Here is a 27729-nt window from a genome sequence, read left to right as displayed (position 1 = left end):
AACTTGCATCATTCTTTGCATTTGATATCAGCGACATCTATATTTCTTGTTTCAAAATTTATTGATTGAACGCCACGAACCGGCGAAAAGCGATTACTTTATCTTACACATTGTGGAATATTGTTTGTTGTGTTTGGAAATTGTAGAAATTATGTATATATCTTGCATTCGCTCTCACAAAAAGGTTTTGGGCACAAGTAAAACAGAGACAGATATAGTAATCAGTGTAGGTCACACAAAATCGAAAAATGGTCGGAAAACGGTACGCTGCCACCAGTGACTAGTGATGGCAGAGAGATTCTTTAAAAAATCATGTGAATTGGACAATAATGTGTCAACAAGTTCTCAAAAGTGTCATTGTTTTGTGCCAAATAGTTAAAACAAGTTGTTTCGTTTTTTAAATGGAAAACGCCACCATGAATCAATTGGGTAAGTACAGTTGTCAAATGTGCAGTTTTGTTTGTTATGGATAACTGTACTATTTGACACGAAGCTGACGTACCCACGCCCCTGTTAATATGATAACCTTTTCCGCAAAAATACTTATTTTATCTTTCGGGATAAATCTTCAAAGCCGACAATTACACGACCTACAATGCTTCCTGGAAGGTAGCTGTCGTGTCAAACTTTATGACACTTCCCGTTGTGTATGTGCGATCGGAGAAATGAGTCATAATGGCATCATTTTATTTAGCCTGAGGTGTTCATCTTGACATAGCGAACTAATCCGCACTGTATACAAAACAGCTTTACGATGACACTCGTATTTAGGATATTGGGTCGCGTTATTGCCATGCCCCGGTTAACCCGATACTTGCTCCTCCACTTCTTTAGCTAAAGTCGAAAGTTGACAAATATTAAATGTAAACAATACTGTCTTATCAACGGCGACGAAGCCTAGTTTATGCCACCCGGGAAATGGCTAAAAACTGTATATTTTTAGGTTAATCTTTTCTAGGGCTTTATCAGTTTTTTTTAATTCAACTATTATTTGTCGAGCGTGGAATCATGTCAATCTTATCTTCTCAGTACGATTTTATCTAGCTTTTCAGTACTCAGTTAGGTCTCGGTGATAAACCTTGAACAGTGAGTACAAATTATAACAGTATTGAAATAAATACCTACTAATATTATTTCATGCCCATTTTCTACTTTTGTTAGTCAGAATTAGAGCTTTCAATCTCAGTATACTGAGATCCCGTTATATCAGGATCCCGCCTGGTATTCTGATCCCGCTCGGGGCGAGATTCCATGTCCGGCAGGATTAGGTAGCAACATTAAGACATTATGTCTTACGACAGATCTGTAACACCTAAACATCTCATAATCATCGCGACAGCCAGAAGCTTTCCATGTTTTATGATTAGTCTAGAAATGCTTAGACTATATGTCTAACAATATCCCCAGAAAACCACTTCGGATATCGCCTATATTGTGTATGTGCTGTAGCATAAAACTGATTAAGTCATGTATACCAACGCACAGGTCTATGCCAATATGGGATTTTTTTCTCTCTTTATTTTATTATATTTTATGTTATGTTTTTGTGCTATGTAATGTGAGAAAAAAAAATCAATAAAATAAATAATTATAAAAATTCTCCATAAACTCTTTCAGCAAAAGACGGTTTATAATAATTGGCTTTCTTTTAGATTAATAAGATTTTATTAAGTTTTCTTTGCTAAAAAAAATAATACTTTATTTGGTTGACTTTTATTTTAGCTTATATTATTTAACTTATGTATTTAGATAACTGCCATATATCTTTAAATGCCATATTACAGCTTCAATAGTTCCCACTTTAATTAACTGAATAAATAATACAATATCTAAACGCTAAAAACAACTCTGTACCTTAATGGATAAAACACAGGAGTCCACTTTTTGCCGTTTTGAAGTTAAAAATGCATAAATTATCGCAAAAAGCTATTTTATATTTGAATAAAACTTCGAAGTCCACTTTTGTCATAAAAATGCTTTATTTAAGTTGAAATAAAAATCTAAAGTCCACTTTGTTTTAATGCAAAGAACATCAATAGTCCCAGATACACTATTTTAATATGCACTTTTATTTTCAAATCAATCTTTATTTTACATTGAAAGTTCTTTATGTGTTGACATTTTGTCGTTTGGTTCAAAAGTAATGATATTTTGGAAATCGCACAGTCACCAAATCTTGTTTCCTGAACATTTCGTTCAATTTTTGTGACTCCCGTGATTTATCCTTTAAGGTACGGAAATTATTTAAGCTCTGCACTGTAACTCGCCGGATTAAAAATCTTTGATCCTGCAAATACCGAGATTGCAAAATCACAATATTATAAACAACAAAATTGTTGAATATTTTTATTTCAATTGTTTATGAACACATCTAAATACCAGTGAGGAATTTCAATGGTTTTTTTGAAAATTCGTTTATTTGTTAATAGACTATCAAACTAAACAAAAAAATACAATAAAATAAATAAAACAACTTTGTTTTTAACCACTAATTTTTATTTTTCACCGACCGGTTTCAAAGCAAACAAGCCTCTTTGTCAAGGTTTACGTAACTAATGAATTGATTCCTTTTTATTTTACTTCTATCATGTTCACTAAATACTAAAAAAAATTAGTGGTTTTATTACAAACAAAGTTGTTTTATTTATTTTATTATAATGAATAACCACAAATTTAGTGCTTCAAATATAAACTTTATAAAAAATATATAATTTGCTTTGTATGTATCTGTTTATTCATTTAAATGTACAATAAGCACTACTGCCAATTGCAGTGTACATATATTATATTATTTTAATGTAATTACAAAAACTTGTTTTAAAAGAAAAGCACAATAGATTATTAAGGTCCAACATAAGTCCATAAAAACAATAGTAAACAAAGACGAATAAGTCACTAATACACATTATGATACATAGTTAGAGAGGAAGAGTCTAAAACTGGTAATCCTAGCATGGAAAAGATCCACCTCTCTCGGTAGGCTGTTCAACAGACCAATCATTCTTCCCACAGGCATCATCAACGGTAAATTTGTCCTGTTTAATCAATATTTCATATTGGGAATCAAACCAAGCCCTCTTGACAAAACCCCTTACCACTGGAACACTGGGTGGACGTCTATCAGATTCCATTAAAAAAGGAAGCTGTATACGTCATATAGTTATGTTTTATAAGATAAAAAATCCTTACTCATTTGCCCCGGAATCGATTCTAAGAATCAGTATTACTGACTCATTTATATTCTACAATTTTGTTATTGCTTGGTTTAGCGGTATTACAAATGTGTAATTCTTCCCTTTAGCTGTAAATTAAAAACATACTTCAAATACATTAAAACAGGGATGGAGAACATTTTAGATAAGTAAATATGGATGTCTAGGTATTTTATTTACAAGGCTTATGACCTGTCATTGGCTGGTTTAAGTGGCCACTTTACACACTGTTTAACATTTAAATTGAGTTGTGGTACCGTGGCTAGTGTTGTGGACTCTCGGATCAGAGGTCCGAGGTTCGAACCCCACTCTACCCCAACTTGATTTCCATTTTCTAATAGTGAGTTATTTACAACAACTGTACAAAAATATACATCTAATTGTTTTATATGTTCTTACCATCTACAATCCAAAAATACTTGGGAAGATTATTTTTCAATAGAAATTAAATTATTCATCTGAAACTATTTATTATATAAAATGATAATAAACACATGAGGGTATTGGAAGCAAAGATAGCAACCTCCCAAAAAAAAATAAATTTTTGTTATGATGTCATTCTGTAGTTTATCAAATTTATTTTTATAAAATATATCATGAGTTGAGTTGCAAATGTGCTTTAAAATCATACCTCTGATGGTTTGAAAATAGTGTTAAGAAAACGTAGCAATATCCATCAGCCATTTTATTTGACCAATGACAGGCTTGAGATTTAAATTTTCAAAATGGCCATGCTATACAAATATGAAGAAAATTTTAGGAATTTGTGTTTCTATTCAAGCTAATTTCTTAGTATCTTAAAGTTTAAGTTCAGTGAAAATAACATTTCTAACATGAAGACTCTCTTTGGCATTAGTATAGCAGTTTTTGTTATTTTTCAAAGACAACACCAAAATGGGAGTTTGCTATCTTTGCTTCCAATGCCCTCACATGTATTAATTGGAGTTTTCACTGAACTATGCATTTAAACTGATAAAACATAATTAGTAAAATTGTATAATTTTGATATTACGTAGATTATCAAAGACACCTGATAACCAAAGATATTATATGTGTTGCAAAATATATCTTTTACATATTTTCATTAGACCACAATTAGATTCTCTGTCCTTTGGTTGTGTTTCATGCAGAATATCTTATCTTAGCTTCCTTTGTTTTGTGGAAATTAAAAATTATCATTCGCTTATTTACTCTATAACGACTTTGATATGAAAGGAGTTACCGAGTATTTACGTAAAATAATGCATCCACCAGTGAGAAAACGTTTCAAGGAAAAATCCGAAGCAAAATTTTATGATTTCAAACAAGGTAATAATAAAAATAATCTAAAATCTACTACTTAAAAATAATTTACGTGAGGGATATCTACTATTCCTTTGTGCATTCTCTCTAAATAATACAATCTCAGAGTTTATTAACACCCATAAAGTTATTTATTTACAAACAATATCTTTAAATAGGTGCGAAGGTTTTCAAGGTCACTGTTATCAATATGTTTCTTTTTTGGGTGATACCGTGTGTGTTGGATTTGTTCCAAAGTTTCGGCTACCATTGCAGGAGCCATCTTCAGGGTAAACTGTGTTTTGTAGAAAAAAGCATGTGTATTTACTAGTCATTTGTACTGTGTCGCAGTCAACTGTAAGTCTCTGTGTGACTTGTTTTCCGCCTCATGAAAACTTAACACCCCGAATAAAAGTGAAAAATGTTTTTCCTGTAAATATGTTTTTTAAAAACAGTATTGACAACCTTTTTAATCAAGTCAATTAAACTCAACATGGTTTCCAGCACTACATACTACAAAAACAAATAGAAATGTGTCTACTGCCGACTGCGCACAGTACAAATTACTAGTACGTAAAAACATACTTTTTTCAACAAAACACACAGTTTACCCTGAAGATGGTTTTGCAATGGTAGCTGAAACGTCAGAACCATTCCTATACACACGGTATCACCCAAAAAGAAACTTATTAATATCTTCAAATATATTTATAAATAGCCATGTGATTCACATATTTACATGTGCATTGTCTACATCCTGTTTTTAAAATGGATCTGAACATTTGTGTTTATTAATCAGCCAGGTTCCGATTCATGTAGTTCACTGTGTGACTTATTTTCCGCCTTATGAAAACTAAACACTGAATAAAAGTGAAAAACTTGTTTTCCATAAATATATATTTTAACAACAGTATTGACAACCTTTTTGATCAAGAAACTGAGACCTTTAAAGTCTAACTCTAATAGTTTCAAGTACAAAGAAGACTTTGTTTAGACTCTTATTAACATATTTAGGACTCCTATTAAGATATTCAAGCCCATAATGAGGATGTTCAGTGTCTTTTTATATTTTTATATGTATCGTATTGTCAGCGCATTGATTTTTTAAAGCTTTGTATTTCTGAAATAACTCCGTATGTGTTTATTCCGATTGGTTTGTTTACGATAAGCAAACCGGATATCCTTCACAGCTCTCATATCATTGGTTGGTTCATATGAACCAGTGACGTCGTTCAAAGTAGTGCGTTTTTATTTAAAAAAATACTTTTTTTGTACATTTTCAAGAAACTTTGCAGTACAATTGACTACAATTGAATGCTCTCCGCACGCTAGAAAACATTTTTTGTATCCAATTCCCCGTAGGGCTGAAGTTCCTCATTAAACATTAAAAACAAATCTCAGTATTCCATTATTTTCTGTTGGCTTGAGTATAAAAATTTTCATAAATTTTTTGTTCGATGAGATCTTTATGATGCTGTTTGGCATAGGAAATATTTTTTGAAATTTTTTTTTCATTCAAACATACTTTTCTATACAGTATTGAGTACTTAATCATCGTTAGGGTCTTTTCAGGTTTTGTTTTTTTTTTCAATAATCAACAAATCACAACGATAATCTTATTTATTCAGTGCTCAGTGGTTTAAAAGTTTGTTAAAAGCATACTCTGCTACCATGATGTGTGAAGTCAAAGTAATGACGCCAATTGCGAGTCGTTTTGTATGTGCTCCTTTTTAAACCCGAAAATTATGAATAAAAATTAGTTTTTTATACATTGGTTAATTATATTGTTTAAACCTTTCAAATCCGCTCTAAATATTCCATATGTCTTCAAAGTTATTCTCTATTTCTGAAAATACCTTATTTTTGCGAAATATTCCAAAAAGTTTTATTTAAAAAAATGTATATAAATATTTAAAGTTATTTATTGACAATTCTTGATGGAATTCTATTGTAATGATGAATACAATCGATGATGATGAATATACAAATGGAAGTGTACCAAATATTTCTAATTAGTAACTTATAGTATGTAAATATAAGTTATTAGTTACGTATATAAATATGATAATATTTTCTGCTGAATTCTTCTCTCATTGGTGGGTGTTACAATATTAACAGGATGTAAAAAATTATCTTACCAAAAAAATTAAGATAATAAATTAAGTACTTATTTATCAATGTTTTCCTTCATCATAATTCTGAACGGATTTATATTCTGTTGACCTATCACGGAAAATAATTCAGCCTGTAGTGCAGATAGATGGGATTATAATGCATTTGCTGAACAATGTTACCTCATTAAGTCAAAACAGCTAAATTTGGACTTAATGCATTTTTTGCAGAATGCCTACAGTATTATAAACAGATTGCAGTCTAGAGCTTACCGTAATCTCAAAACAACCAAATATTTTTATTGATTTATAAAAAATCTGAAGAATTCGCTAATTAAAATTTAGTCCTTATTGCAATGTTACTTGTTGTATTAGGAAACATGTGGTAATTATCATAATTTACCCATCTTGATTTTGAACAGGATTTGCATATGTATGTGCCGTGACTCATTAATATCAAATAGATCCCAGTTGTGGGTGCTGCATAAAAGTGTGATTCATGCAGCCGTGACCATTATTCAAAGATGTACAATGAAATAAAACTTTTCACTTTCATTTTAGAAATGTTAAAACTAGAATGCGCTTCTGAATATGCTTTTGATTATGTGAATTATGTATGTATGATCATTTCTCACTGTACGTCGTTTATGATTCATATCATTCATTTTAGTGCTTTCTCACTTATAAATTACGCAGACAGGGCACAAAAGTATATAAGTTTAACCGGGAATTATGGCAATTGTATGTATCAAAAATCGAAATATTTTTTGAAAATTATTAACTCTCGTTTTTTTTTGTTTATTTAGGTATTAGTATTTATAAACTTAAACCTTTAAACAGACATTTGTATTATCTTTATATATAGAATTCTTCTGTGCGTTTGATGTCACTGAACTCCTCCTAAACGGCTTAACCGATTGACATGCAGTTTTCAGCGAAATGTAGATTTTTGAGCTGCGCGTGTTCGTAGATATTAAAATTTTCAATCGAATCTGTAAATAAAAAGTTAGAAGCATAAATCTTTTTTTCATCGACCTACCAGGGTTGCATTCGACGAGAATGCATATACAAAAAAATAAAAGGATGTTGTTTTTTTGTGTTTAAAAAAAGTTTGTTTTTGAATGTTCAACATTCAACAAACAACATTCGCTTTTTGTGGATCCAAATCAAAATCTTTCTTTACATTCCTTATAATTTATTTCTTTTTACTGGATTTTTGGTAATACTTAAATAATATTAACCGACATTCAGTACATTTTTGAAAATCGCATTCACGATTAAAGTGCATCCCTGTTGGTGAGAAAAGCCGAGTTTGACATTTGCAAAAGGAGTTCTATGCTGATAATGAATTATTTTTAGTTTTGAAACTCAAACATAAACCAGTACCTAGGTACCTGCTTATCAATGAAAAGTGTTTTTCCAAGGTAATAGCAGGCAAGCCAACGTTCTGGCAGGACAGCGTCTTCCAGGTCCGCTAGTGTAGTATCATTTTTAAAACAGGTTATCTATATACATCGTATCAGTGGGATGAATAATAATAATAATAATAATGTTTGGATAATTTATATAGCGCCATTTTTGTGAAAATCACCTTAAGGGCGCTGTACAATAAATAAATATCCTAACACGTCTTGCAGCTACAGAGCGCATGGACGGTTGGGATTCTAGTTCCTCGTCTCCAATTATGATATATATGAGCTAGATAACAGAACGTCTTGCAGCTACAGAGCGCATGGACAATAAGAAATCTAGCCCCTATTTACTTTTTTTTTATTTGACAATGAAGTTTAGAGTTTAAGTGATATTTTAAAAACGAAATAAAAAGCAGATTTATAAAATTAGAATTTAGATAACAACAAGTCTTGCAGCTACTGAGCGCATGGACGGTTGAAATTCTAGACCCCATTTACTAAATTTAGATATTTGATAGTTGATAACATTTTCATAATATGATAGCTAACATCACAAAAAGTCTTGCAGCTTCAAAACGCATCGACAAATGGAATTTCAACAACATAAGAATGATTTTAAAAAGTTAATAATAAAAAAATATTTTTAAAAACGCAATAATAATACATTGAGCAAAGAACTAGTAAGTATGGCAATTAAGTGAACATGTAACAGCACAAAAAGTAAAATATAAAAAAGTAAACAAAGATAGCATTCCTTAACTTATTATTAAGGTTAACAAGACAATAGACAATACCCAAACTCAAACTCGTCCCTATTTTATTTTCGTATGCAGTAAACGGGATCTATTGTCTTTTTCCTAGTAAATAACTGTAAAAACACTTGGTTCACATTTGGCTGTTCCCTGGGAGATGATAGTAGAAACGCATCTGTGTGCGTAGTGTAGAGTGTAGGTAGTAGGTACCAAGGAATATATCGGCTTCTTTTTAGTTTTGTTTGTTATTACGCATGTTTCCCGCCTAAAATTTCTGATTATAATTATTTTACTTTGATTAAGATGTCAGATAAACTTGTGTATTACTTTTGATATTCGAGTAATTTTACGTGATACAGGAAAAAAGGTATCATTTGTATTTTTAAATGAACATAGAGAGGTAGCACTATATCATACAGAAATTGTTTTATAATTAATAGTTAAATTTCGGCACTTGATCTTCACTAATAAACAATGAATGAAAGTTCTGAATGAACCCGCTATTTTTATTGTACCCAAATTAGCTATTGAATAGGAATATTTTCATTCTAGTTCGAGAACTAGACTAGAGGCCGGGGCCTTCAAATTTTATTCTGATATTCCTAACCAAGTATTTTTTATAAATAGGAAATAATATTACAACTTTATTAAACTACATACATGTTTAAAATGATTGATTGAGCATTTTGATTGGACTGTTATTACGAATGTATATGGGATAAATCAATCAATAAACTGATTATATACCGTTACAAACTGTTAAACTATCGTTGTTAAATTCATCTTATACCATCTGCATATGTACCAACATCCAATGTCTGTTATTCAATTAAATTTCTTAACATATCGTTTTCAGTAATCTCATCCATCTAAATCAGGTCAGACAGCATATTTTTCCAACGCATTATTCTTTAACCTTTTTGATCATTGCAAAAAACTATGTGTGTGTCTGCTTATTATATTTCTACTATATTTTTTATTATTTTAATTTATTTATAAAAAACAACAGTTGTTCTATAAGAATATAAAATAGTACACACATCCAGTTAAAGTTTTTCACAAATATAATGAGAGAACATGTTACACAGTAAAGAAAAAAAAATATATGAGACAAGAGAAAAAAGAGCTCGTAAGAAGGTTAAGGGATGAGGAAATAGAGTGGAGTAGTGGAGGAGAGGGATTTTCATAATATAGTTGACCGAATCAAAATTTAAAAATGAGAATAACATGAACATAATTAAAGGAACATAAACATATTACACGCTGACGAATGTTTCATTTTACAGTGTTTCAAAAAGTTTTTTGAAGTCATAAAATTTTATATTAAAAATATCTAAATGGGGACAAAGTTAAATTTGGAGCAGCTACGATAAATAAATGATTTTTGAACATAATTTTTTTGGGCAATGGATTATAAAAAAAAAACTTGACATTATATTTATATTTATATATGCTAACTAGAGGTGGTAAAAAAATTAAACAGTTTTTTTTTTATTTCCACCACAACAGGCCAGGAGGCCCATCAGTTTTTAATTACAGCACAGAACATCCGGGCTTGAAAAATATCACAATTAAATTGTGTGTTCCCACCGGTAATCGAACCCGGAACCTTCCGTGTGTGAGTCAAGCGTCTTAACCACTACACCACAGAGGCCGCCGTTAAAACAGTAGTTATCCTCTAGAAACAGCCGTAAAAAATTTACAAAAATAAATTTAACTATTTCTGTTAACAAAAAACTAAAGAGAAGAGTCGAGATATTTTTACCAATGCTATTTTAAGAACGGTTCAACAATAATTTAAAATATTATCGTTTTTTTTATAGATATTTCTTTATAAAACTCCATATTTAGTGATATAGATAAAATTATCGATAAAACCTCTTGGTTTAGTTTAACTTTTATTTAATTTGACCGACGAGCGCTTTCACCTAAGAATTTTTTTTTTCTCTCAAGATATTTCAATATTAGTTTGTTTGAGCCGCAAATTCCATAATAGTTATTTTTATTTATTTACAAGTAAAATAATATAATTAACAAATTATTATTGAAATGGAAATTTCTTCAATTCAGAAACTAAAATGTAATATTTATGTATTTTCCTTAAAATATTTTGTCATCGTTCTATTCGTATATTATATGTAAACTTCCATATTATAAAATCAAAGTATTGTGCTAAGTGCAATCTGCTTAAAAGTGTATTTCTCACTCTGCTACTTTATTTCATTCTTACATGTGAACGTAGTTATGCAGAAAGCAGCCAGTCCACAATTTTGAAAAAATGAGATATTGATGTTATCGGGTGCAGTAAGGTCAGTTCTATGTTCTGCTAAAAACAGCCAGACTACTGTCATACAAAAAACTTTATAAATCACCTTCTGAAAATGGTGTTGATCACAAAAACGGCATTTCTCAATTTGCAGAAAACACCCACAGCACTAGAAAATTCTTACGGTACATTCAACACTGGTCAAATACGTAATTTAATTCTTGTTTGTCTTTCATGTAAAAAAATATAAGAAATAAAATATACAGAGAATAAAACCAATGGCAGATATCCACAGAAATACATTAAATACACGTACAATACATACTAGTGTGTTTGTGTGAGTGTAAGCGTGTGAGAGGGTGGGTGAGTGGGTGTTATATTGGAATGAGGGTGGACATGTGTGTAAATATTATTGCACAAGTGTCGAAAATATAAATATATATGAAATATTAAGAATTAGAGATAAAATAAAATAAAATAAGACTTTATTATTGAAACTAAGCATAAGACAAAAAACGTATGTTTTTAGACGCGCATTTAAATGTAATTTTTTTACAATCAAATGGATCAATAAGGGGAAAGTTCAAATTATATTCACGAGCAAAACGTATAAGTGGAGAGTTCTGGGCATAGTTCGTACGAACTGCTGGCACGTGAAATAGAGAGCTCGACGTGTGACGGGTGCGGTAGCCGGGGACATTTAATGGTAATTCCAACATAAGAAATATTTATTTATAAAGGTATTTTTACACTAGAATATTTCATAGTTCCTGGACTGGTACCTGAAGCGTAAGACTGATCGTCTTACCTTCATGTAACAAAAATTATCAAGACACGCTGCGATTAGTGTACCGATGCAGTGCCCTATGCACCATTAGGCGTGTGAAGGGAATGATGATGACGATTCAAATTATAGAAATGACTGATCTTTTAATCTTTTTTTTTATTTCCAGTGAATGTGATGGTTGAGAATGCGTACACAGCAACTGAAGACGATGAACTGTCACTACGCCCCGGCGATGTCATTCGCAATGTGGAGCGTCTTCCTGGGGGCTGGTGGAAGGGGGAGCTCAAGGGAAGAGTCGGCCTTTTCCCCGATAACTTTGTCAGAGTGATGAAGCCCACAGATGATGACAGTAGTTACGCAACCTTAAGGTATCATTTTGTCCGTAATACTTACTATTTTCTTAAGTAATTAGACAACTGATGTGGCAAACTCCGACGACAACTGTCATCAAGCGGAGACGATGTTGGCTTGGCCATGTACTGCGGATGCCTCCTGAGAGCCTTAACCACGCTTGCCTACTTTACGAGGCATCAGGTTCTCGACGCCCTGGACGTCCACTGCTGACGTTCGGTTCGTCGGCAGCTCATGTCAGAACTACGAGATGCGAACCTGACTTGGGAAGATGCACACGAACTGGCAGCCGACAGATGCCTGGAGGATCTTTGTGGACACCATATACTCCAACTAGGAAGCGGACATGGAATGTTGAATGATAATTAAACCAATATTTAGGCCTTCATAGTTCCTACTCAAAAAGATTTCTGCATCTTTGTTAAAAATAATATCAATGTACATATGAGTTGGTAAATATCAAATGGTGGGCAGGTATGTCCACAACGATCCTCCACAGTGTCCATGTGGACCTACTAGCTTCTAAATTAAAACAGAGTTTTTTTTGTAATAATGAAGACATGTTTTAATTTGAACGGTACTGAAATGATAAATTTTTTTTTCTTACATTTTGTAGAACAAATAATAAAAAATAAAAAAATTGAGTGGACATACTGGGGTTTGATATTTCCAGTTCAACGGGACAACGTTCGGGAGGATAACGTCTGTCGGGTCCGCTAGTAATGTATATAATTGTTAATGATAATATAAATTTAAACTAAATTTCCAGACAGCCCAGCCTCCGATACTGCCGAGCGCTGTTCAGCTACCAGCAGAACAACCCCGACGAGCTGAGCCTGGCCGTAGGGGACGTGGTGCAGGTGCTGGGGGTGGAGGAGGAGGGCTGGTGGAAGGGCCAGAAGGGGGCGCAGCGAGGGGTTTTCCCCTCCAACTTCGTGGAGGAGCTGGACAGCGGCCAGGCACCCCCGCCTGTGCTGCCACCTAAACCTGGTACATACCAATGACGTGTAATTAAGTCGACATGTTACTATCGCAAAAAAAGGCATTTAAATTTGTGGGTAATTGCCCTACGTGCCTTTATTCTCTAATAAACCTTCGTCATAATCAAACATGATATTGTGTGTTATCTGATTTGTCAAATTTATATTGTGGTACATAAAATAAATACTGTACAATAGTTGTATAATATCTATTCATTTTTTTAAAGTATTAAATGTTATTTTTTTGGACAGTTATTTTTAATATTGTTATTATCATTATGAATAATTCAAGTAATATAAAAAAGTAATAACAATATTAAGAAAAACAGTCCAAAAATTAAAATTTATTACTTTAAAAATAGTGGGAGGCCCTAGGGCTTCTACAATATTATCTAGCGGAGTGGACTGTATTTTAATTTTAATGAAATAAATTAATATCTTCGATATGCGGTATGCAATGTCCCCAACAAATGAGATGGATTAGGAATAGATGCCTCTAACCTGGTTCGTTCTTGATGGAATTACTGCGGTCCGACTGGTCACTTGCAAGCGGCACCAGCACTAGGGCAGGCCCCCAATCTGGAGCTCAACACTGGTGGTTGGTGGAAACAAAGTCTATGTTGCGGCACACGTTCAACGAAATAAATGTGGGATTCACGACACGAGATCTTATTGTGGCGGGTGATCAAAAGATACTGAGGTGGGAAGTGAACAGTGGTTGGGGGTACAAAGGATGTAGAAGTTGTGACAATACTTGAACAATGCATACCCACATAATTTGCAACCATATACAATTATACTGTATTTATTTATGTTATCCGTGCCGAGAATACAACACAGAAGTCCACTTTTTGCTGCTTTGAAGTTAGAAATGCAGAAATTATCGCAATAAGCTATTTTGTGCGTGAACAGAACACTCAAGTCCGCTTTCATCGTAAAAGAGCTTTTTTAAGTTAAAATGAAAATCTGAAGTCCACCTTGTTTTAATGCAAAAAAACATCAGTTGTCCCGATATGCTATTTTAATATGGACTATGATTATCAAAATAATCATTATTTTACATTGAAACTTATTTATACGTTGAAATTATCTCATTTGGTTCAAAAGTTATGATGTTTTGGAAATCACAAAATCGTGTTCTCTGAACATTTCATTCAATGTGACTCCCTTGGTTTTACCTTTAAGGTATAGTTATTATTTCATGCAATTTATTAGTAAATTCACTGTAATACATAAAGAATTTGTGACTATTTATTAATAATCATGTCAGCATTAAGATGTCATGAAACACATTAAAACTGGTGAATGGCCACTGCCATTTTTTTTTTAATTTATCACTTGTCTAATTTCTATAATAAATGTGTATAATTAATTCCAGTTCGGGAATATTGCCAAGTGCTGTTTCCGTACACGGCGGCCAACATGGACGAGCTGACCCTGGCCGAGGGAGACATAGTGGCCATCGTGTCCCGGGAGGTGCCGGACCAGGGCTGGTGGCGAGGGGAACTGCGCGGCCGCATCGGGGTCTTCCCCGACAACTTTGTGCGACTTCTGCCTCCCCCTGCCAACTCCGGTAAGCCATACAGAATCCGTTGGTAAAATCACCTATCCACAAAATAAATATTTTCTTTTTATTCATTAAAAAAACTTACAATACATCAAAGTTCTAAAAGCCAGATCTTCAGAATACGTCTTTCTCTTGAGCCTGATATATTATATAATATTTTTTATAACTCCTTTTTCGGTAATGTGTAGCTAGTACACATTGCATCTAATAACTTTAATATCTCCATAAATTAAAAAAGGGTTAAGATTTTTGGTATTCCTCCGTTATACATTTACGTATCAGTTAAAATATTTTTTATCAAATAATTAATGCTTATTGGAAACAGTAAAAGCATTTTATCAAAAATCAGTGATAAATCACCAATACAATAGAAAATCTACCAATGTCGCATGTTGCAGAGTACGTAGTAAAAGAGTAATCCTAATATACAGGGTGTTCATCAAACCCTGTCACATCCGAAACCACGATGACCAGTGTGAGCAAGAAGACATATTGGCACATTAAAATATTTTTTTAGAATGAATAAAATTTAAAAAAATAAAATATCAAAAAAAGCAAATGGTTGCTTACTTCTGCAGGGGAGAAACGAGGAGGGGGAAGGGGGGAGTCTGATACTGCGCCGCACTCCCCTCACTTCTCCCCTGCAGAAGTAAGCAACTATTTGTTTTTTTAAATATGCTAATATGTCTTCTTGCCCAAACTAATCATCGTGGTTTCGGATGTGACAGGGTTTTTAAAGAACAGCCTGTATAACTGTCTCACAAACTCTTAACATCTCACTCTCGATAAAACAGTTATATATTCGGGAGCGAGAGAGACAATTTCACACGTCACACGTGCAAACAGCAAAGTTTCTAGTACTTGTCCCAGATGCCAGTTAGTAGCTCCCGACTTTCGTCAGGGTCGGTTCTCCGCCCGCGCTACGAGCATGAGCTATTGATGTTTTTGTAGTTAGATTTTAAAAATCGCTTCTGACTTCAACTATAAATAATTAAAGCAATTGACTGACTACACAGCACCGTAATGCGCGAATGTTTTTCGGACAGTAAGGTAAAGGTTAATGATATTAACATTATAATGCCAAGTATTTTTTGTGGCATTTGCTCATTTGACTGTTAAAATATGAGAAGAGCAGTATAGCATCTTAATTACTGCGATGTTTTTCACAATGTATTACTCAATTGATTTCAAAGAATACTGAAATTTTTGGTATAACTTTAGAAATAAGTGAGTTACTCACTAATTTTTTGAATTAAAAAAAAATGTCTTTTTTAAATTCGAAAACTTAACTGTTGGTTTGTCAAGGCTTTATGGCTTTTTTGGTGGCGCAATACTGTTTTAACTTTCATGATAAATTAAACTACCAGCTGGCCAAATACAGACTAGCATCTTTAATACACTAAAGATTTTACTTTGTAGATAAGTTGAAAAATCTGTTTTCTTATCAGTGACTTTGTTCATAGAAATATTATCTTAGTTTCGCTTGTAATTTTGTGACTCATATTTGAATTGTTCCAAACAATTTTATATCCTCTGTAAAACATCAAGAATGTGTGTAATGTAAGATTAACATTAATTTCGTAAAAGGAAGTTGGTGGTGATTGTATTTGATATTATCTTAATTTACAATGTGAATGTTGATGAATGCAGAAATAGAGGTAGACCGAGAAAGACATGGCATGACCAAATCCAACAAATACTTGAAGATGGACATGCCAAAAGTCGGAATAATCGGCGTGCGTGCATGAGAAGATGTATAAATGTAGAAGAAGCGAGATCTGTACGCAAAGATAGAGTGATGTGGCGTTCTATCATCTCTGCCTACCCTTACGGGGAAACGGCGTGATGGTTTGTTGTTGTTTATTATGTTTTCATGTAAAATTAGATGAGTGTATTAGTTTCCTGGAAAATCAACAATAATTTAAGTTTTCAACAATATTTTGAGTTTGTCCAAATTTTTGTAGACAAAGACTGGATTCAACTCCCTGGGGAGCTGTTTATATTAACATTTTACAACAGAGATGAAGAACATTTACGAGAAGGTAATATAGAAGTCTAGGCATCTACAGGGCTTATGACCTGTCAAAATATTGTTGATAAATTAACTGGTCCATGAAGAAGTATAGAAATTGATAAAATAATATTTTCAGGCGTTGCCTAGTATGTAGGTGAAATAATTCAATTAGATGAATCTCACCCGCATAAATAAAGGTTTCAGCTCTTTAACTTCACAAACATCAACAGATGAAAGAATTGAAGGAATATAGATGTTCAAATATAGGCAGAATGGTGGATGTTACACAGTGTGTAAAGTGGCCACTTAAACCAGCCATTGACAGGTCGTAAGCCCTGTAGATGCCTAGACTTCTATATTACCTTCTCTTAAATGTTCTTCATCTCTGTTGTAAAATGTTAATTTAAGTTTTATTTATATTTTGAGAGAGAGAGAAATTTTTCTTATTTTCTATCCTGCTTCAACTTTTTCTCAGTCTTCTAATTTTTTTGGCTCCTTTTAGCGGCATGATACTATTAAAACATTATGCCATTTTCAAAAAATTATTTAAAATTCGTATTAAAGCGTATAACTATAATAATATCACAAGAACTTTTGTTACTATTCGTAACGTGAGTGACTCTGTAATTCATGTTACAGCTTTTATTAGCTGTCAATTCAATATAAATAAAGATGGATTAACTAAACTTTAGATTTATAGAATTGATAGCCATCAAATAAGAATATGAATTATTATAAATTTTGATACATTGTTTCGAGGTTAGTTTTCTAATAAAAACCTCCTATGGGAATATGCTTTAGTAGTATTTAGTGTACAGAGAACGCTTTATTAAAGCATGTACTTTAAATTAATAAACCAAAAGGAAATTGTACTTACGTAGATATATGTTTTGATGAAATGCAATAGTTGATACGCCATGGAACACACATTGACCCTTACAACTATAAAAATCGACAAGAAAGTGTTATGATATTGGTACCATTGCCTGTAATAAAAATTAATTACCTTTAAGTGTGCGTGGAGTTTTAATGACAAAAAGTTTTTTCTATTTTTTTTTTACTCGTGTTGCATTTTCATGGAAACACCCTAAACTAACATTATTACTGGAGATAAAAGGGATATCCGGTAACTATCTGGCCTATCCGGCAGGGCTCCCGTGTTATGGCAATATGCTGTATCTAAAAAAGCCAGTTTTGAGATAAATGACTTTTAAGTTTTTTAGGCATTCTGTGATATTTTTCAAATTTAGTCGGAAGTTAGGTTGACCCTTCATTCAAAATATTATTAAAAAACGTGTTTTGTAATAAAACTCAAAAAAACTTCCCAAGGAATTGTGAAATGTTTTTTGTCAATTCCTTGGGAAGTAACAACAATAAAAAAATAAAAGCAAGTTCGCATGATCTAACTCGACGAATGAAATTGATTGAGCGATATTATGGCAAAATGATGTATTTATAGATACAGCGCATTGCCATAATACAGGCGAGGGGCAAATTGTCCTGACCATTATATTTGACCTTGAATAATAATGTTTTATAGTAACTATGTTTATCGGAAAATAACCAAAATAATTGTTAATAATTATAAATCACCACCACCGTTTATATATTATATCTTCCTACAAAAAAATCTATGAAATGCGCCCAGCCCAGTCTCAGTCAATGATGAAACTAGCCGATTACCTCAGCTTGTTCCTCCATTCAAAAAACTTCACTATATTTTACATCTTTAATTCAGTTGCGGGTTTTAAGTACTAAAACAAGCTTGCAGATTACAAACATTATTTTATCATTATTTGGAAACTAGTATTTCGAGCATTATTTCCGAAGGACTTGTTTTCTTTGATAGGATACCGTTGACATATTGTATATCTCATAGGACATGTGGCATTCGAACTGGCTGTTTTTGGCATTATGCATTTGAAAAGGAATCGGCCAGTGCTCAGTGTTGACATTTAAATCGTAATGGAAATATCTGCTGAATGTATTGTGGTATTTTTAATAAACTTTTGTGCGAGTATTTTATTAAAATAGGATAGAATAAAACTACGTATATTGTGTGGCTAATAATAATTGTTGTTTGAGTTGATTTTCACAGAACCACAGAAAAAAAAGTACTCATTTATAATTATATTATGTACGTAAATGTAGGTACAAATTAATGATCATTGTTTGTAGATTATCTATAAAATAAATCACTGCTATCCAGCCAGGTACCGGATAGTAGCTCAATATAGTAAATGGATATCAACCTTGTTTGAGAAAAGGGAAGTAACCCTCATAGTCCATCACAATAGATCTTCACAGGTCGCAGTGACGTTAGGAGCTTGCATAGAGCTGACCCCCACTTCTATGAATAAGAACCCTCATTATTTGAAAAACTATTGTTAGTGTTCAGTATACACCCTAGAAAAAGAATTAAACCTGCAAATCAAAAATGATTATCAAATAAACTTTTTTAAGATAAAATATTAATAAAAAAATAAAGCGCAAGGGGAAAACTACCCAAATGCATTATAATTATTTAATTATTAATAACTTATAAACCATATTGATATGCAACTCGTTAATTGATAAGTGATCATGAAAATATTTTAGCCGCTTTTTACGTTATGAATATTTAAATTTTGGTTTTAACTATGAGTGAAATTCGAGTACCGGGATATTTTTATTGTTTTATTAGACGATGGACGGAGATCCGGCTATCCAGCTTAGGAGCTTGCTGGATATCCGGTATCCGGCCAAACCAGTATCCATTTCACCACTAATTTTATTACCTCTTAATATATTTTTTCACATATTGATTTTCTATCTATAGATGCCCGTGCATGTGCTAATTGAGATCTTTAGTAACTCTGTGGAAGCAATTCTAAAAAAGTAATCTTAATACATAATTTATCAACAAATTATTTTCATGTCAAAACTATTCTATTTAATCTTGGGATGTTTTCATGTTTGCACCAAAATGACAAGCCCATATAAAAATAACATATTCTAATTTATTCCTCATCATTCCATCATTGTTAATGACATCACTTTTAAGGTCACATTCTACTAATTAAATCATAGGTTGCTTCATAACTCACTAACACAACATAGAGGCCAGTTGTGCTCAACAAAGAGAAGGCGCTCATATTCTGTTTACAATCATACTGCATTCTTTTTGGCAGAATATGTTTTTTTTCAATTGGTGAATTTGTTAAGTGATTAGTGATTCCATCTATATCTTATCTAGTGTTAGATCCTTTCTGATAGTGAATCCCCCTACAGATTACTTGTGAAATCTCCATACATGTTGTTTCGAAATCACTGATAGCGTAATAATTACAATGAATCAGTATTTTATATCATATTGGTTTTCTTTGATCCAATTTAAAATGTACAGCCGTGTATTTCGTTCAGTAGTTATCTCATTTTGTCACTTGTAACAATGTGATGTGAGTACCTTCCCGTGTATATTTTCAAAAAATATTTTTTATTAAGTAATTTATCTTCAACAATTTTGATATTATCATTTAATTACATACAATCTTCGTTTTTATATATTAGCAGAATATTTCGTACTTCTGTGATAAGAGAAAGATATCTTTATTATTTATCACTATTTTCTTGCAGAATAATCCATTATGTATGCACAGTTAGAACATGAACAATGTTATTAGGTTTTTCAGTAGTTTAAAGTCAAATTGTCTGTCGTGTGTTCGTAACATTTGTTCCTCTTCCTCAGGAACCTCTACAGACACCGCCGGCAAGAAGCCGGGACGTCCTGCCAAGAATATATCTACCGGACACAAAAGTCAACCGACGTCCATGAATAGAAAAGACTCTACCTCGTCTAAATCAAGGTTAAAAATTAAGTCATTTTCTACATTTTAAGCTTAAATCTTATCTAGACTACGAGTGTACATATTAAATATTTTAAATACTGTAAAAAAAAATTGTAGTTCCAAATTTTCTTCATTAGTATAATAAATTAATTTTTTTCTTTAGAATATTTTCTTCTCTCAAGATTGTGGCTGAAATAAATTATTCAATTTATTGTGTACAATTTGTAAGTAACACGTTGTGTAGATAGTTTTCTCTGTATGAACCATAATTTAACATAATTCTTAGTGACAATCATTTTATAAGTAGATTCTTATTGAATAGTATTTTTGTGTCGACGGCGTAAATTCATTTGAATGCCAAATTGAGTTTGATTTCCTTTTAAATAACAAGTGTTTTTTATCATTATTTTTCTAAGCAGCTGTTCAGTAAAACTTCCTCCTCGCCCGCTAGTGTCGAAGTCTACCAATAGTCTAATGATTTGAATAATATATTTTCTAGTATTGGTAGTGCGCATGAGAATGTTGCCTCTGTAAGGAGATCGCTAGAAGCTGCAGATACGTCTAGCGCTGATACCTTGTCTTCTAAATCTAAGAAGTCAGAACCCCTAGAGACAGGAGCTGATGGTAAAGGAAGTAAACCCAGGAAGTCACTAGAAGTCGACTCCAATTCTGACTCAAGGTCTAGAAAGTAAGGAAGATTTATTTTCATTTACTAAATTATCTTTTTGTTTGACTTTTTTAGTTACTAATTTGAGAATGATAGATGGCCTAGACGAACATGTCTTCAGTCCGCTGCACAGTAAAAACCAAAACAAAATCCAGAATGTATTTATTTACTACACAATTTTAATATTTTATGCCCCAACTTGTTATAAAGTTTCGTGTTAAGTCGGAACTCTTCTATACTAAAATCAATACAACTATAAATATTATGACACATCAATACAGGTATATTGTTAAGTGTCCTCGGCACGGGTAACCTCAGTGAGGTCACATTATTTTTATTGTTGATTATAGTTTGTAAGAGTAAAATATGAATAAATAAATAAAAATACAAAATACATAGTAAAATTTTTTACATATCAAAACATACAATACAGACAAGTTACTTAATAATACATAGTGCAGCTAAGTTATGATCGTGTATCTAAAATTTTTAATTTATTTCTTTAATAATTTCATAATTCAACTTAATAATACATTTGAGGGTATTAGAAGCAAACTTATAAATCTCCATTAAAGGAGTGGAGTTACATTTGTGAAAGACTTTGAAAAAAAAATCTAATTATGCTTTACCAACTCAATGGAAAATGCTAAGTTTGCGGTGTCAAATAGTATAATTGTAATCTGTTTTTGCAATATTTAGAGACGGTTTTGAATTACGCTATTTAGGTAGGTAGGTTTTTATGTATAGCTTATTTTGGCATCAATTTTTCCGTTTTTGGTGGAGATTTCTGTTTGCTTCCGATACCCTCGTTTATATGGTACAATGTATAATTTAGTAAACAGATAAATACAAATACATTCGATGTGTATCAGTTAAATTTAAAAAATAAATTGCTTTTTTTTTTCAGAATACGGTTTTGAAATTTAACATACTTAAAAAAAAAAAAACAATTTACATCATTTCGTCATTTGAATTTTAACAAAAAGGTTTCTAACTTTTTACTAAGCTCTTTATTGTCCCATTTTTAATACAATTTACAAGTTTTAAGCAAATATTTTTTTCATACTTTCGCACCCACACACACGCACCCTCTCCCTCATTCATTCCCACACGCACATGTATCCTCTCCCTAATTCATTCACGCATACACACATTCACATACACATGAATACAAACGTCACACAAATACAATTACTAAACTTCCTTTCTTATATATTATGTGTCATTATATTTACAGTGGATTTTTTCAATTGGCTTTAGTATTGTTAAGATTTTTCTAATTATTTTGTTAATGTAATAGCTGTAAAAATCCGAAATAAAATAAAAATGAATTATCTTATGTTTCATTAGCAATAGTTAAAATATATATTTACAAATTGTCTGAACAGTAGCCTTAACGCTCGTAAATGTATTTTTAGTAGATATTGTTAGCATTTTATCCATTATATAGTAGTAATACAATTGAATGAACAATTCCAGATCCTTGGAAGTGGATAGTGGTGGAGGCAAACCTCCTGTTCCCAAGAAAGCTGGGTCTCCTGTAGCAGCAATGTTCAGTGGCTTTAAACAGAAAGTTCTTGCCGTAGAACACAGGTAATTATTTTAACTAATAAGTCATTTATGAAATGAAATCAAATGGACCATTAAATTTTTAATATACATTATGCATTTAAGAAGCTCAAAAAGATACCATCGAATTTTAATTTCAAAGCATTCACTGCCTTTATGTGAAATTCTTCCATTTTATTTATTTATTTATGCTTTACTAAGGTAATTCATAACATATTAAAAACTAGCATAAACTTTTAATAACATTACATTGAATATAAAAATTTATCATGAACATATTTTTTAAAGTTGATTTTAAATATTACATTTTTATTTCTAACTTTATTTCCTTTTATACTGCCATTGCATGTGAATAATTTTGCTTCGAGATAAATTTAAAATGTGCTGTTTTTTCTCTGTGGACTATAAATATGTACTGTTCGAGTTTATGTCCAGAACTTGTATAACTTCTTAGAAAAATCACCCTAGAAGTGAATGTCTCTCACCGTAATATACGGATTGCCGCTTGGTTACAGTATACCACCAGGGCTGGTATTCCAAACGAAATTATAGCGCAGTATAGCGCGTTTTTACGTACTAAATACGCATTATAGCGCGCTGTAAACGCGTTCGGAATACCAGCCCAGAGCTTTAGTAGGGAATTTATTTATGTAATCCTGATTATTATGCCACTAATGACGATACATGTAGTATAAATTCTGTGGTATATTAACATATTACAACAGAGATGTAATATTTTAGAGAAGGGAACGAGAAGAACAGGTATATAATATAACCAGTATTAGTACAAGGAGATGGTAAATCATTGCATTCAATTAGCTACTTATAAAATTAATTGATATTTTTTATTTAATATTGTCACCTTAATTTTAATACAACGCAAGTATTTTTTTAATGTATTTGAGATTATGATTGAATTTTTTTCACCATTCGAAATTGATAAAACATGTTTTTCGAATAATGCGTATCTCGAAGATGTTTATTTGTTGGAATACAGCGTAAGTCAATAGGTGTTCAGTAGTTAACATTTGTTCGGATAAAACAATTAAAAGTCATGTTTACCTTAAAAACAAAATATTTTGTAAAAAAAAAACCACTAAAGTTTCATTCAAAATTACTGAATTATGAAGATGTTAATGTCTCCTGTAAAGTTATCGTTTAGTGACATATGTTTTATTCTAATTAAGGTGACGATATTTGATATTTAATATCTACTACAGTTTTGACGTAACCACTTTTCAATAACCCTTTTGTTTATAAAATGCTTTTGCAGATTAAAATAAAATAAATTGAATGATTTTAGGCTGATTGGTCAACAACAGCAGCCGCAAGATGTGCAGGATGGGGTAGCCAGTAGTCGGGCATCGGGAGAGCCGGTCCTGCGCTCTATCTCCCCCTGTCCCCCCGCACCCGCACACTGCTCCCCGCCCCCCACGACAGACACCTTCGACCAGATAGAGAGGTCATCCATGCTCAACGACCCCAGAGCTGGGAGGTAGGTCACCAACCATGCACGAATAAAAAGAATGTGTGTATGATTTAATTTTAAAATAATTTCTCACGTCGTCTGTGAAGAGTAAAAAGTTAGGAAATTTAAAGAATTGTCTTGATAAACATAATGAAGAGAAATGGCCTCAAGTGCCATCCCTGAGGGACACCAGTGGGCTCATTTACAACCTCTGATACAAACCCATGCATGACCACTCATCGAAGTTTATTACCAAGATATGAGACAAGCCAAGTCGGTACAACCTGTTTTAAGACAGACATTTTTATGCAAAAATAAACATTAATATTACTACCTACTAGTTAATTTAATATACACTTATACAATATTAATTCATTATTTAAAAATGTATTTTGAGTAAATTTTCCGATTTTTCTCGAACTAAACCCAGTAACAATTTTTTTACAAATTTATTTCATTAAATCTGGGTCATAGTTTTGCAAAGTTCGGGTAGCATATTGAATATTTTGGGGCCCAGAAACCTGAAATTTCTTTGCCCGAATTCAGAGTTTGTGATATACCCCATGACCCATCCTCTAGTTTGACTTCTGGTAGTGTGGGAGTGTTCCTTTTGGGATTAGGTAGAATAATTTGCTTTCACAAACATTATTATTCTAATTGCCTTATATCTAAGATCTCAAATTCCTCAAATAACTTGATGCTGGGGCACCTGAAGGGCTTTTTAAAAATTATTTTAATTATTGATTTTCGAGCGGTTTCGAGAGGTTTTAATATTGATTTATTAATCCCTCCCTATCCTATGTTGAACCATCATTATCTATGCTGAATAAAATTTTGTTTCTATATCTTTTCTACTGTGTTTTCAGAGTAAAAGCACCACGCCGTAGACCTCCTAGTCAAGTCATACGAGATGATGTTCCCTTGACTAATGGCAGCAGTACACACACAGTCACTCCAGGTAATTTTGTTATTTTCATACTGCTGTCGATACTTACTCATCTTTTGGCTTTTTTGCTGATACAAAATGACCTTGTTCCTGTTTTTACATACTTTTTGGTCGCTATTAGAAAGAATTACTTAAATGTCCCCTTTTTAATAACAACAATAAAAAATAAAACATCAGGCCTAGAGGCCGCATTGCAGATTATTTGCGTACTATGTTTTAAACATTTTTCTTCATTCATATAGAAAAAATATTAAATAATCTTATGTTTTAACTTTGTGATTGATTAATTGGAATTTAACTGCAAATTGTTTTCAAAGCAATAATGGTCCATATATGTAATTCTTATAATTTACCACAGTAATTATACTTTTTATCTAGATATCGTCAAACATATAACTTAGTGTATTTCCACATTAGTATATTGGCTTACTGTAATATCTTGCAAGAATCACTATCCACCCAACCCTGATCTAGTTTGTTTTATTTTAATAGAACCTCCGGTAGAAGCTGAAATAATAAAACCCAAAGCTCGGGAATGGGAAAAGCACCGAGCTCCCTGGATGGAAGAACTCAAACTCAACCAAGCCAAGAAAACTTCGCCAATCTCTGAAATTGGGCGCTCGAAGACCATCGCTACGGACTCCACTAACGTTGACAAACCAGAAGTGCACCACGGTAGTAGACTTTCTGGCAGCAGCGACAAGATCTTAGAATCCGGTACTGGAGACGATGATAAAAATTCTATACCAAATCCTATAGAAATGTCCCAGAGTATGAACGCGATATCGTCAAATGCTGTAAAGATTGAAACTTCGGAAGAGGTAAACTTACATACATCATAATGCATAAATAAGTTAACGTTGAGTAACAAAACAGATTTATATATTTATTGTTTGTGTATGGCTGTTTGAAGATATTAAAAATAAATATTTTCTATTACAGGTCCAAACTCATACTGAAAACCCCAATGACCTATCTAAATCAATGACTACAATCTCCTCTCGGGCATCCCATATGGAAACCAATAATAAAATATCTAGCAACGAATTACGAACTTCAATATCTAGTACAGCCAGTGTCATACTTCGCAGTACAACTGTACCCAACCAACCGTCGCAAGTTGGCAAATTAAATATGGAGTCTGTTCTGCCGTATTCTTCTAGTTCTTCAAATACAACAGTTTCACACGAATATGTCACTCCCGCGGTAAGGCCAACCTCCAATCTCAGTCACGGAGATGATACCTTACACTCCAATGCGAGTCCCAAGCAGTCAATAATAAGCGAAAAGATCGAAAAAGATCCTTCGCTGTCAAAGATCTCAGTTACTGAAACTATTCACAAAGTACATTCGAATGGTAAGTGCCACTTATCAAATATTTTGGCTGTTCCAATCAAAACATTTCACTTGTGTTGATGATATTTGTTTTATTTTTATGTTTCATTTATGCATTTTGATATTTCAGGAGACACCATAGAAGTTAACGGAACTCCGGAGCAATTACTCATAGCTCAATTAAATGAAAGGGTAAATCCATTTTCTTTTTTTTCAAATACCTTTCTTCATTACTGTCATCTATTATTTCAAACATTGTCATTCTTAAATTTTATATAACCACATGGTGTATATTTTTTTACAATTTCACTATTTTTTTATGGTTTAATGTCTGTAAAACTTTATTCGTTTTTAGCCTATTGTAAGTTTGTCTCCCTTGTAGTAGTGTAGTGTCATTTTGGGTTCAATTGGGAAATATCAGGTTTTTTTTTTAACATTTTTAAAGTATAAAGGTGTATGAAATACTGTCCAGTAAAAAATAATTTTACAATTATTAGTGGCATAAAAATACTTTTACATTTGTAATTTTGGATTCCCGCAAAAACGGTCATTCCATTGGCCACGCCCCTAATACGTCACGATTCATGTTTATTTGTTCCTGGCTATTTAACTTTATTTAGACAATATCACGAATCTTGATGTCACAACAATCCAGGCCAAAATGTCGCATTTTTCTAGCAACGTATTTTTATTAGATTTCTTTTTTACATTTATGCATATAAACATTCCTCCATAATATCCATATTGATTTTGAATATACAATTAATTATTCTAAATCCATTTCAAATAATTTTATCAGTATTCGTAGTATCTGATCTTTTCCTATTTCCTACAGATTGACATTAAATCTTTTTTACTCCCAATATTCCACTGGCGCCTGAATTATATGACTAATAATTTTGCCTTCATTCATTGAGATATGTTGCAAATTTGCAAATGATACACCAATAGAAATATGGATAGTTGAGTTTTTTTCCCCTTTTTAAATGATGTTATTGATCATTGAAATTTTCAGGTGGCCAATTTAGAAAGAGTTGTCGAAGCGCAAGAAGAAAGGTTCAGCGCTGCATTATCCTCACTCAATAAACAATTACTTCGGGAAAGTGAGCACCGAGCCTCGTTACAAGAGGAACTGCTCAAACTTGAAAGGTGTGTCACTCGAGTGTGACCCGCACTCACAAAAA

The 27729-nt window shown here is 32.3% G+C and overlaps 1 protein-coding gene across 2 annotated transcripts; it reads left to right on the top strand.

Annotated features, from left to right (window-relative positions):
• Positions 1–223: 223 nt before the first annotated feature.
• cindr (CIN85 and CD2AP related) lies at positions 224–27729 on the top strand. 2 transcript variants are annotated; one of them, XM_088235366.1, is made up of 13 exons: positions 224–429; positions 11988–12189; positions 12942–13162; positions 14531–14725; positions 20461–20578; positions 21060–21248; positions 22707–22820; positions 24100–24291; positions 25131–25222; positions 25703–26031; positions 26153–26567; positions 26676–26737; positions 27561–27729. In XM_088235366.1, exons 1-13 carry the CDS (start codon positions 402–404, stop codon positions 27711–27713), a joined length of 2310 nt encoding a protein of 769 aa, XP_088091492.1. In that variant the 5' UTR covers positions 224–401; the 3' UTR covers positions 27714–27729. The 2 variants fall into 2 exon arrangements, with proteins under 2 accessions (XP_088091492.1, XP_088091491.1); XM_088235365.1 differs by lacking the exon at positions 224–429 and adding an exon at positions 4327–4520.

This window comes from Micrasema longulum, unplaced genomic scaffold, assembly GCF_059751315.1.
Source record: "Micrasema longulum isolate JH-2025_06_02 unplaced genomic scaffold, ASM5975131v1 h1tg001364l, whole genome shotgun sequence".
Taxonomy (NCBI): Eukaryota; Metazoa; Arthropoda; class Insecta; order Trichoptera; family Brachycentridae; genus Micrasema; species Micrasema longulum.
This window is presented reverse-complemented; position numbering and strand designations above follow the sequence as displayed.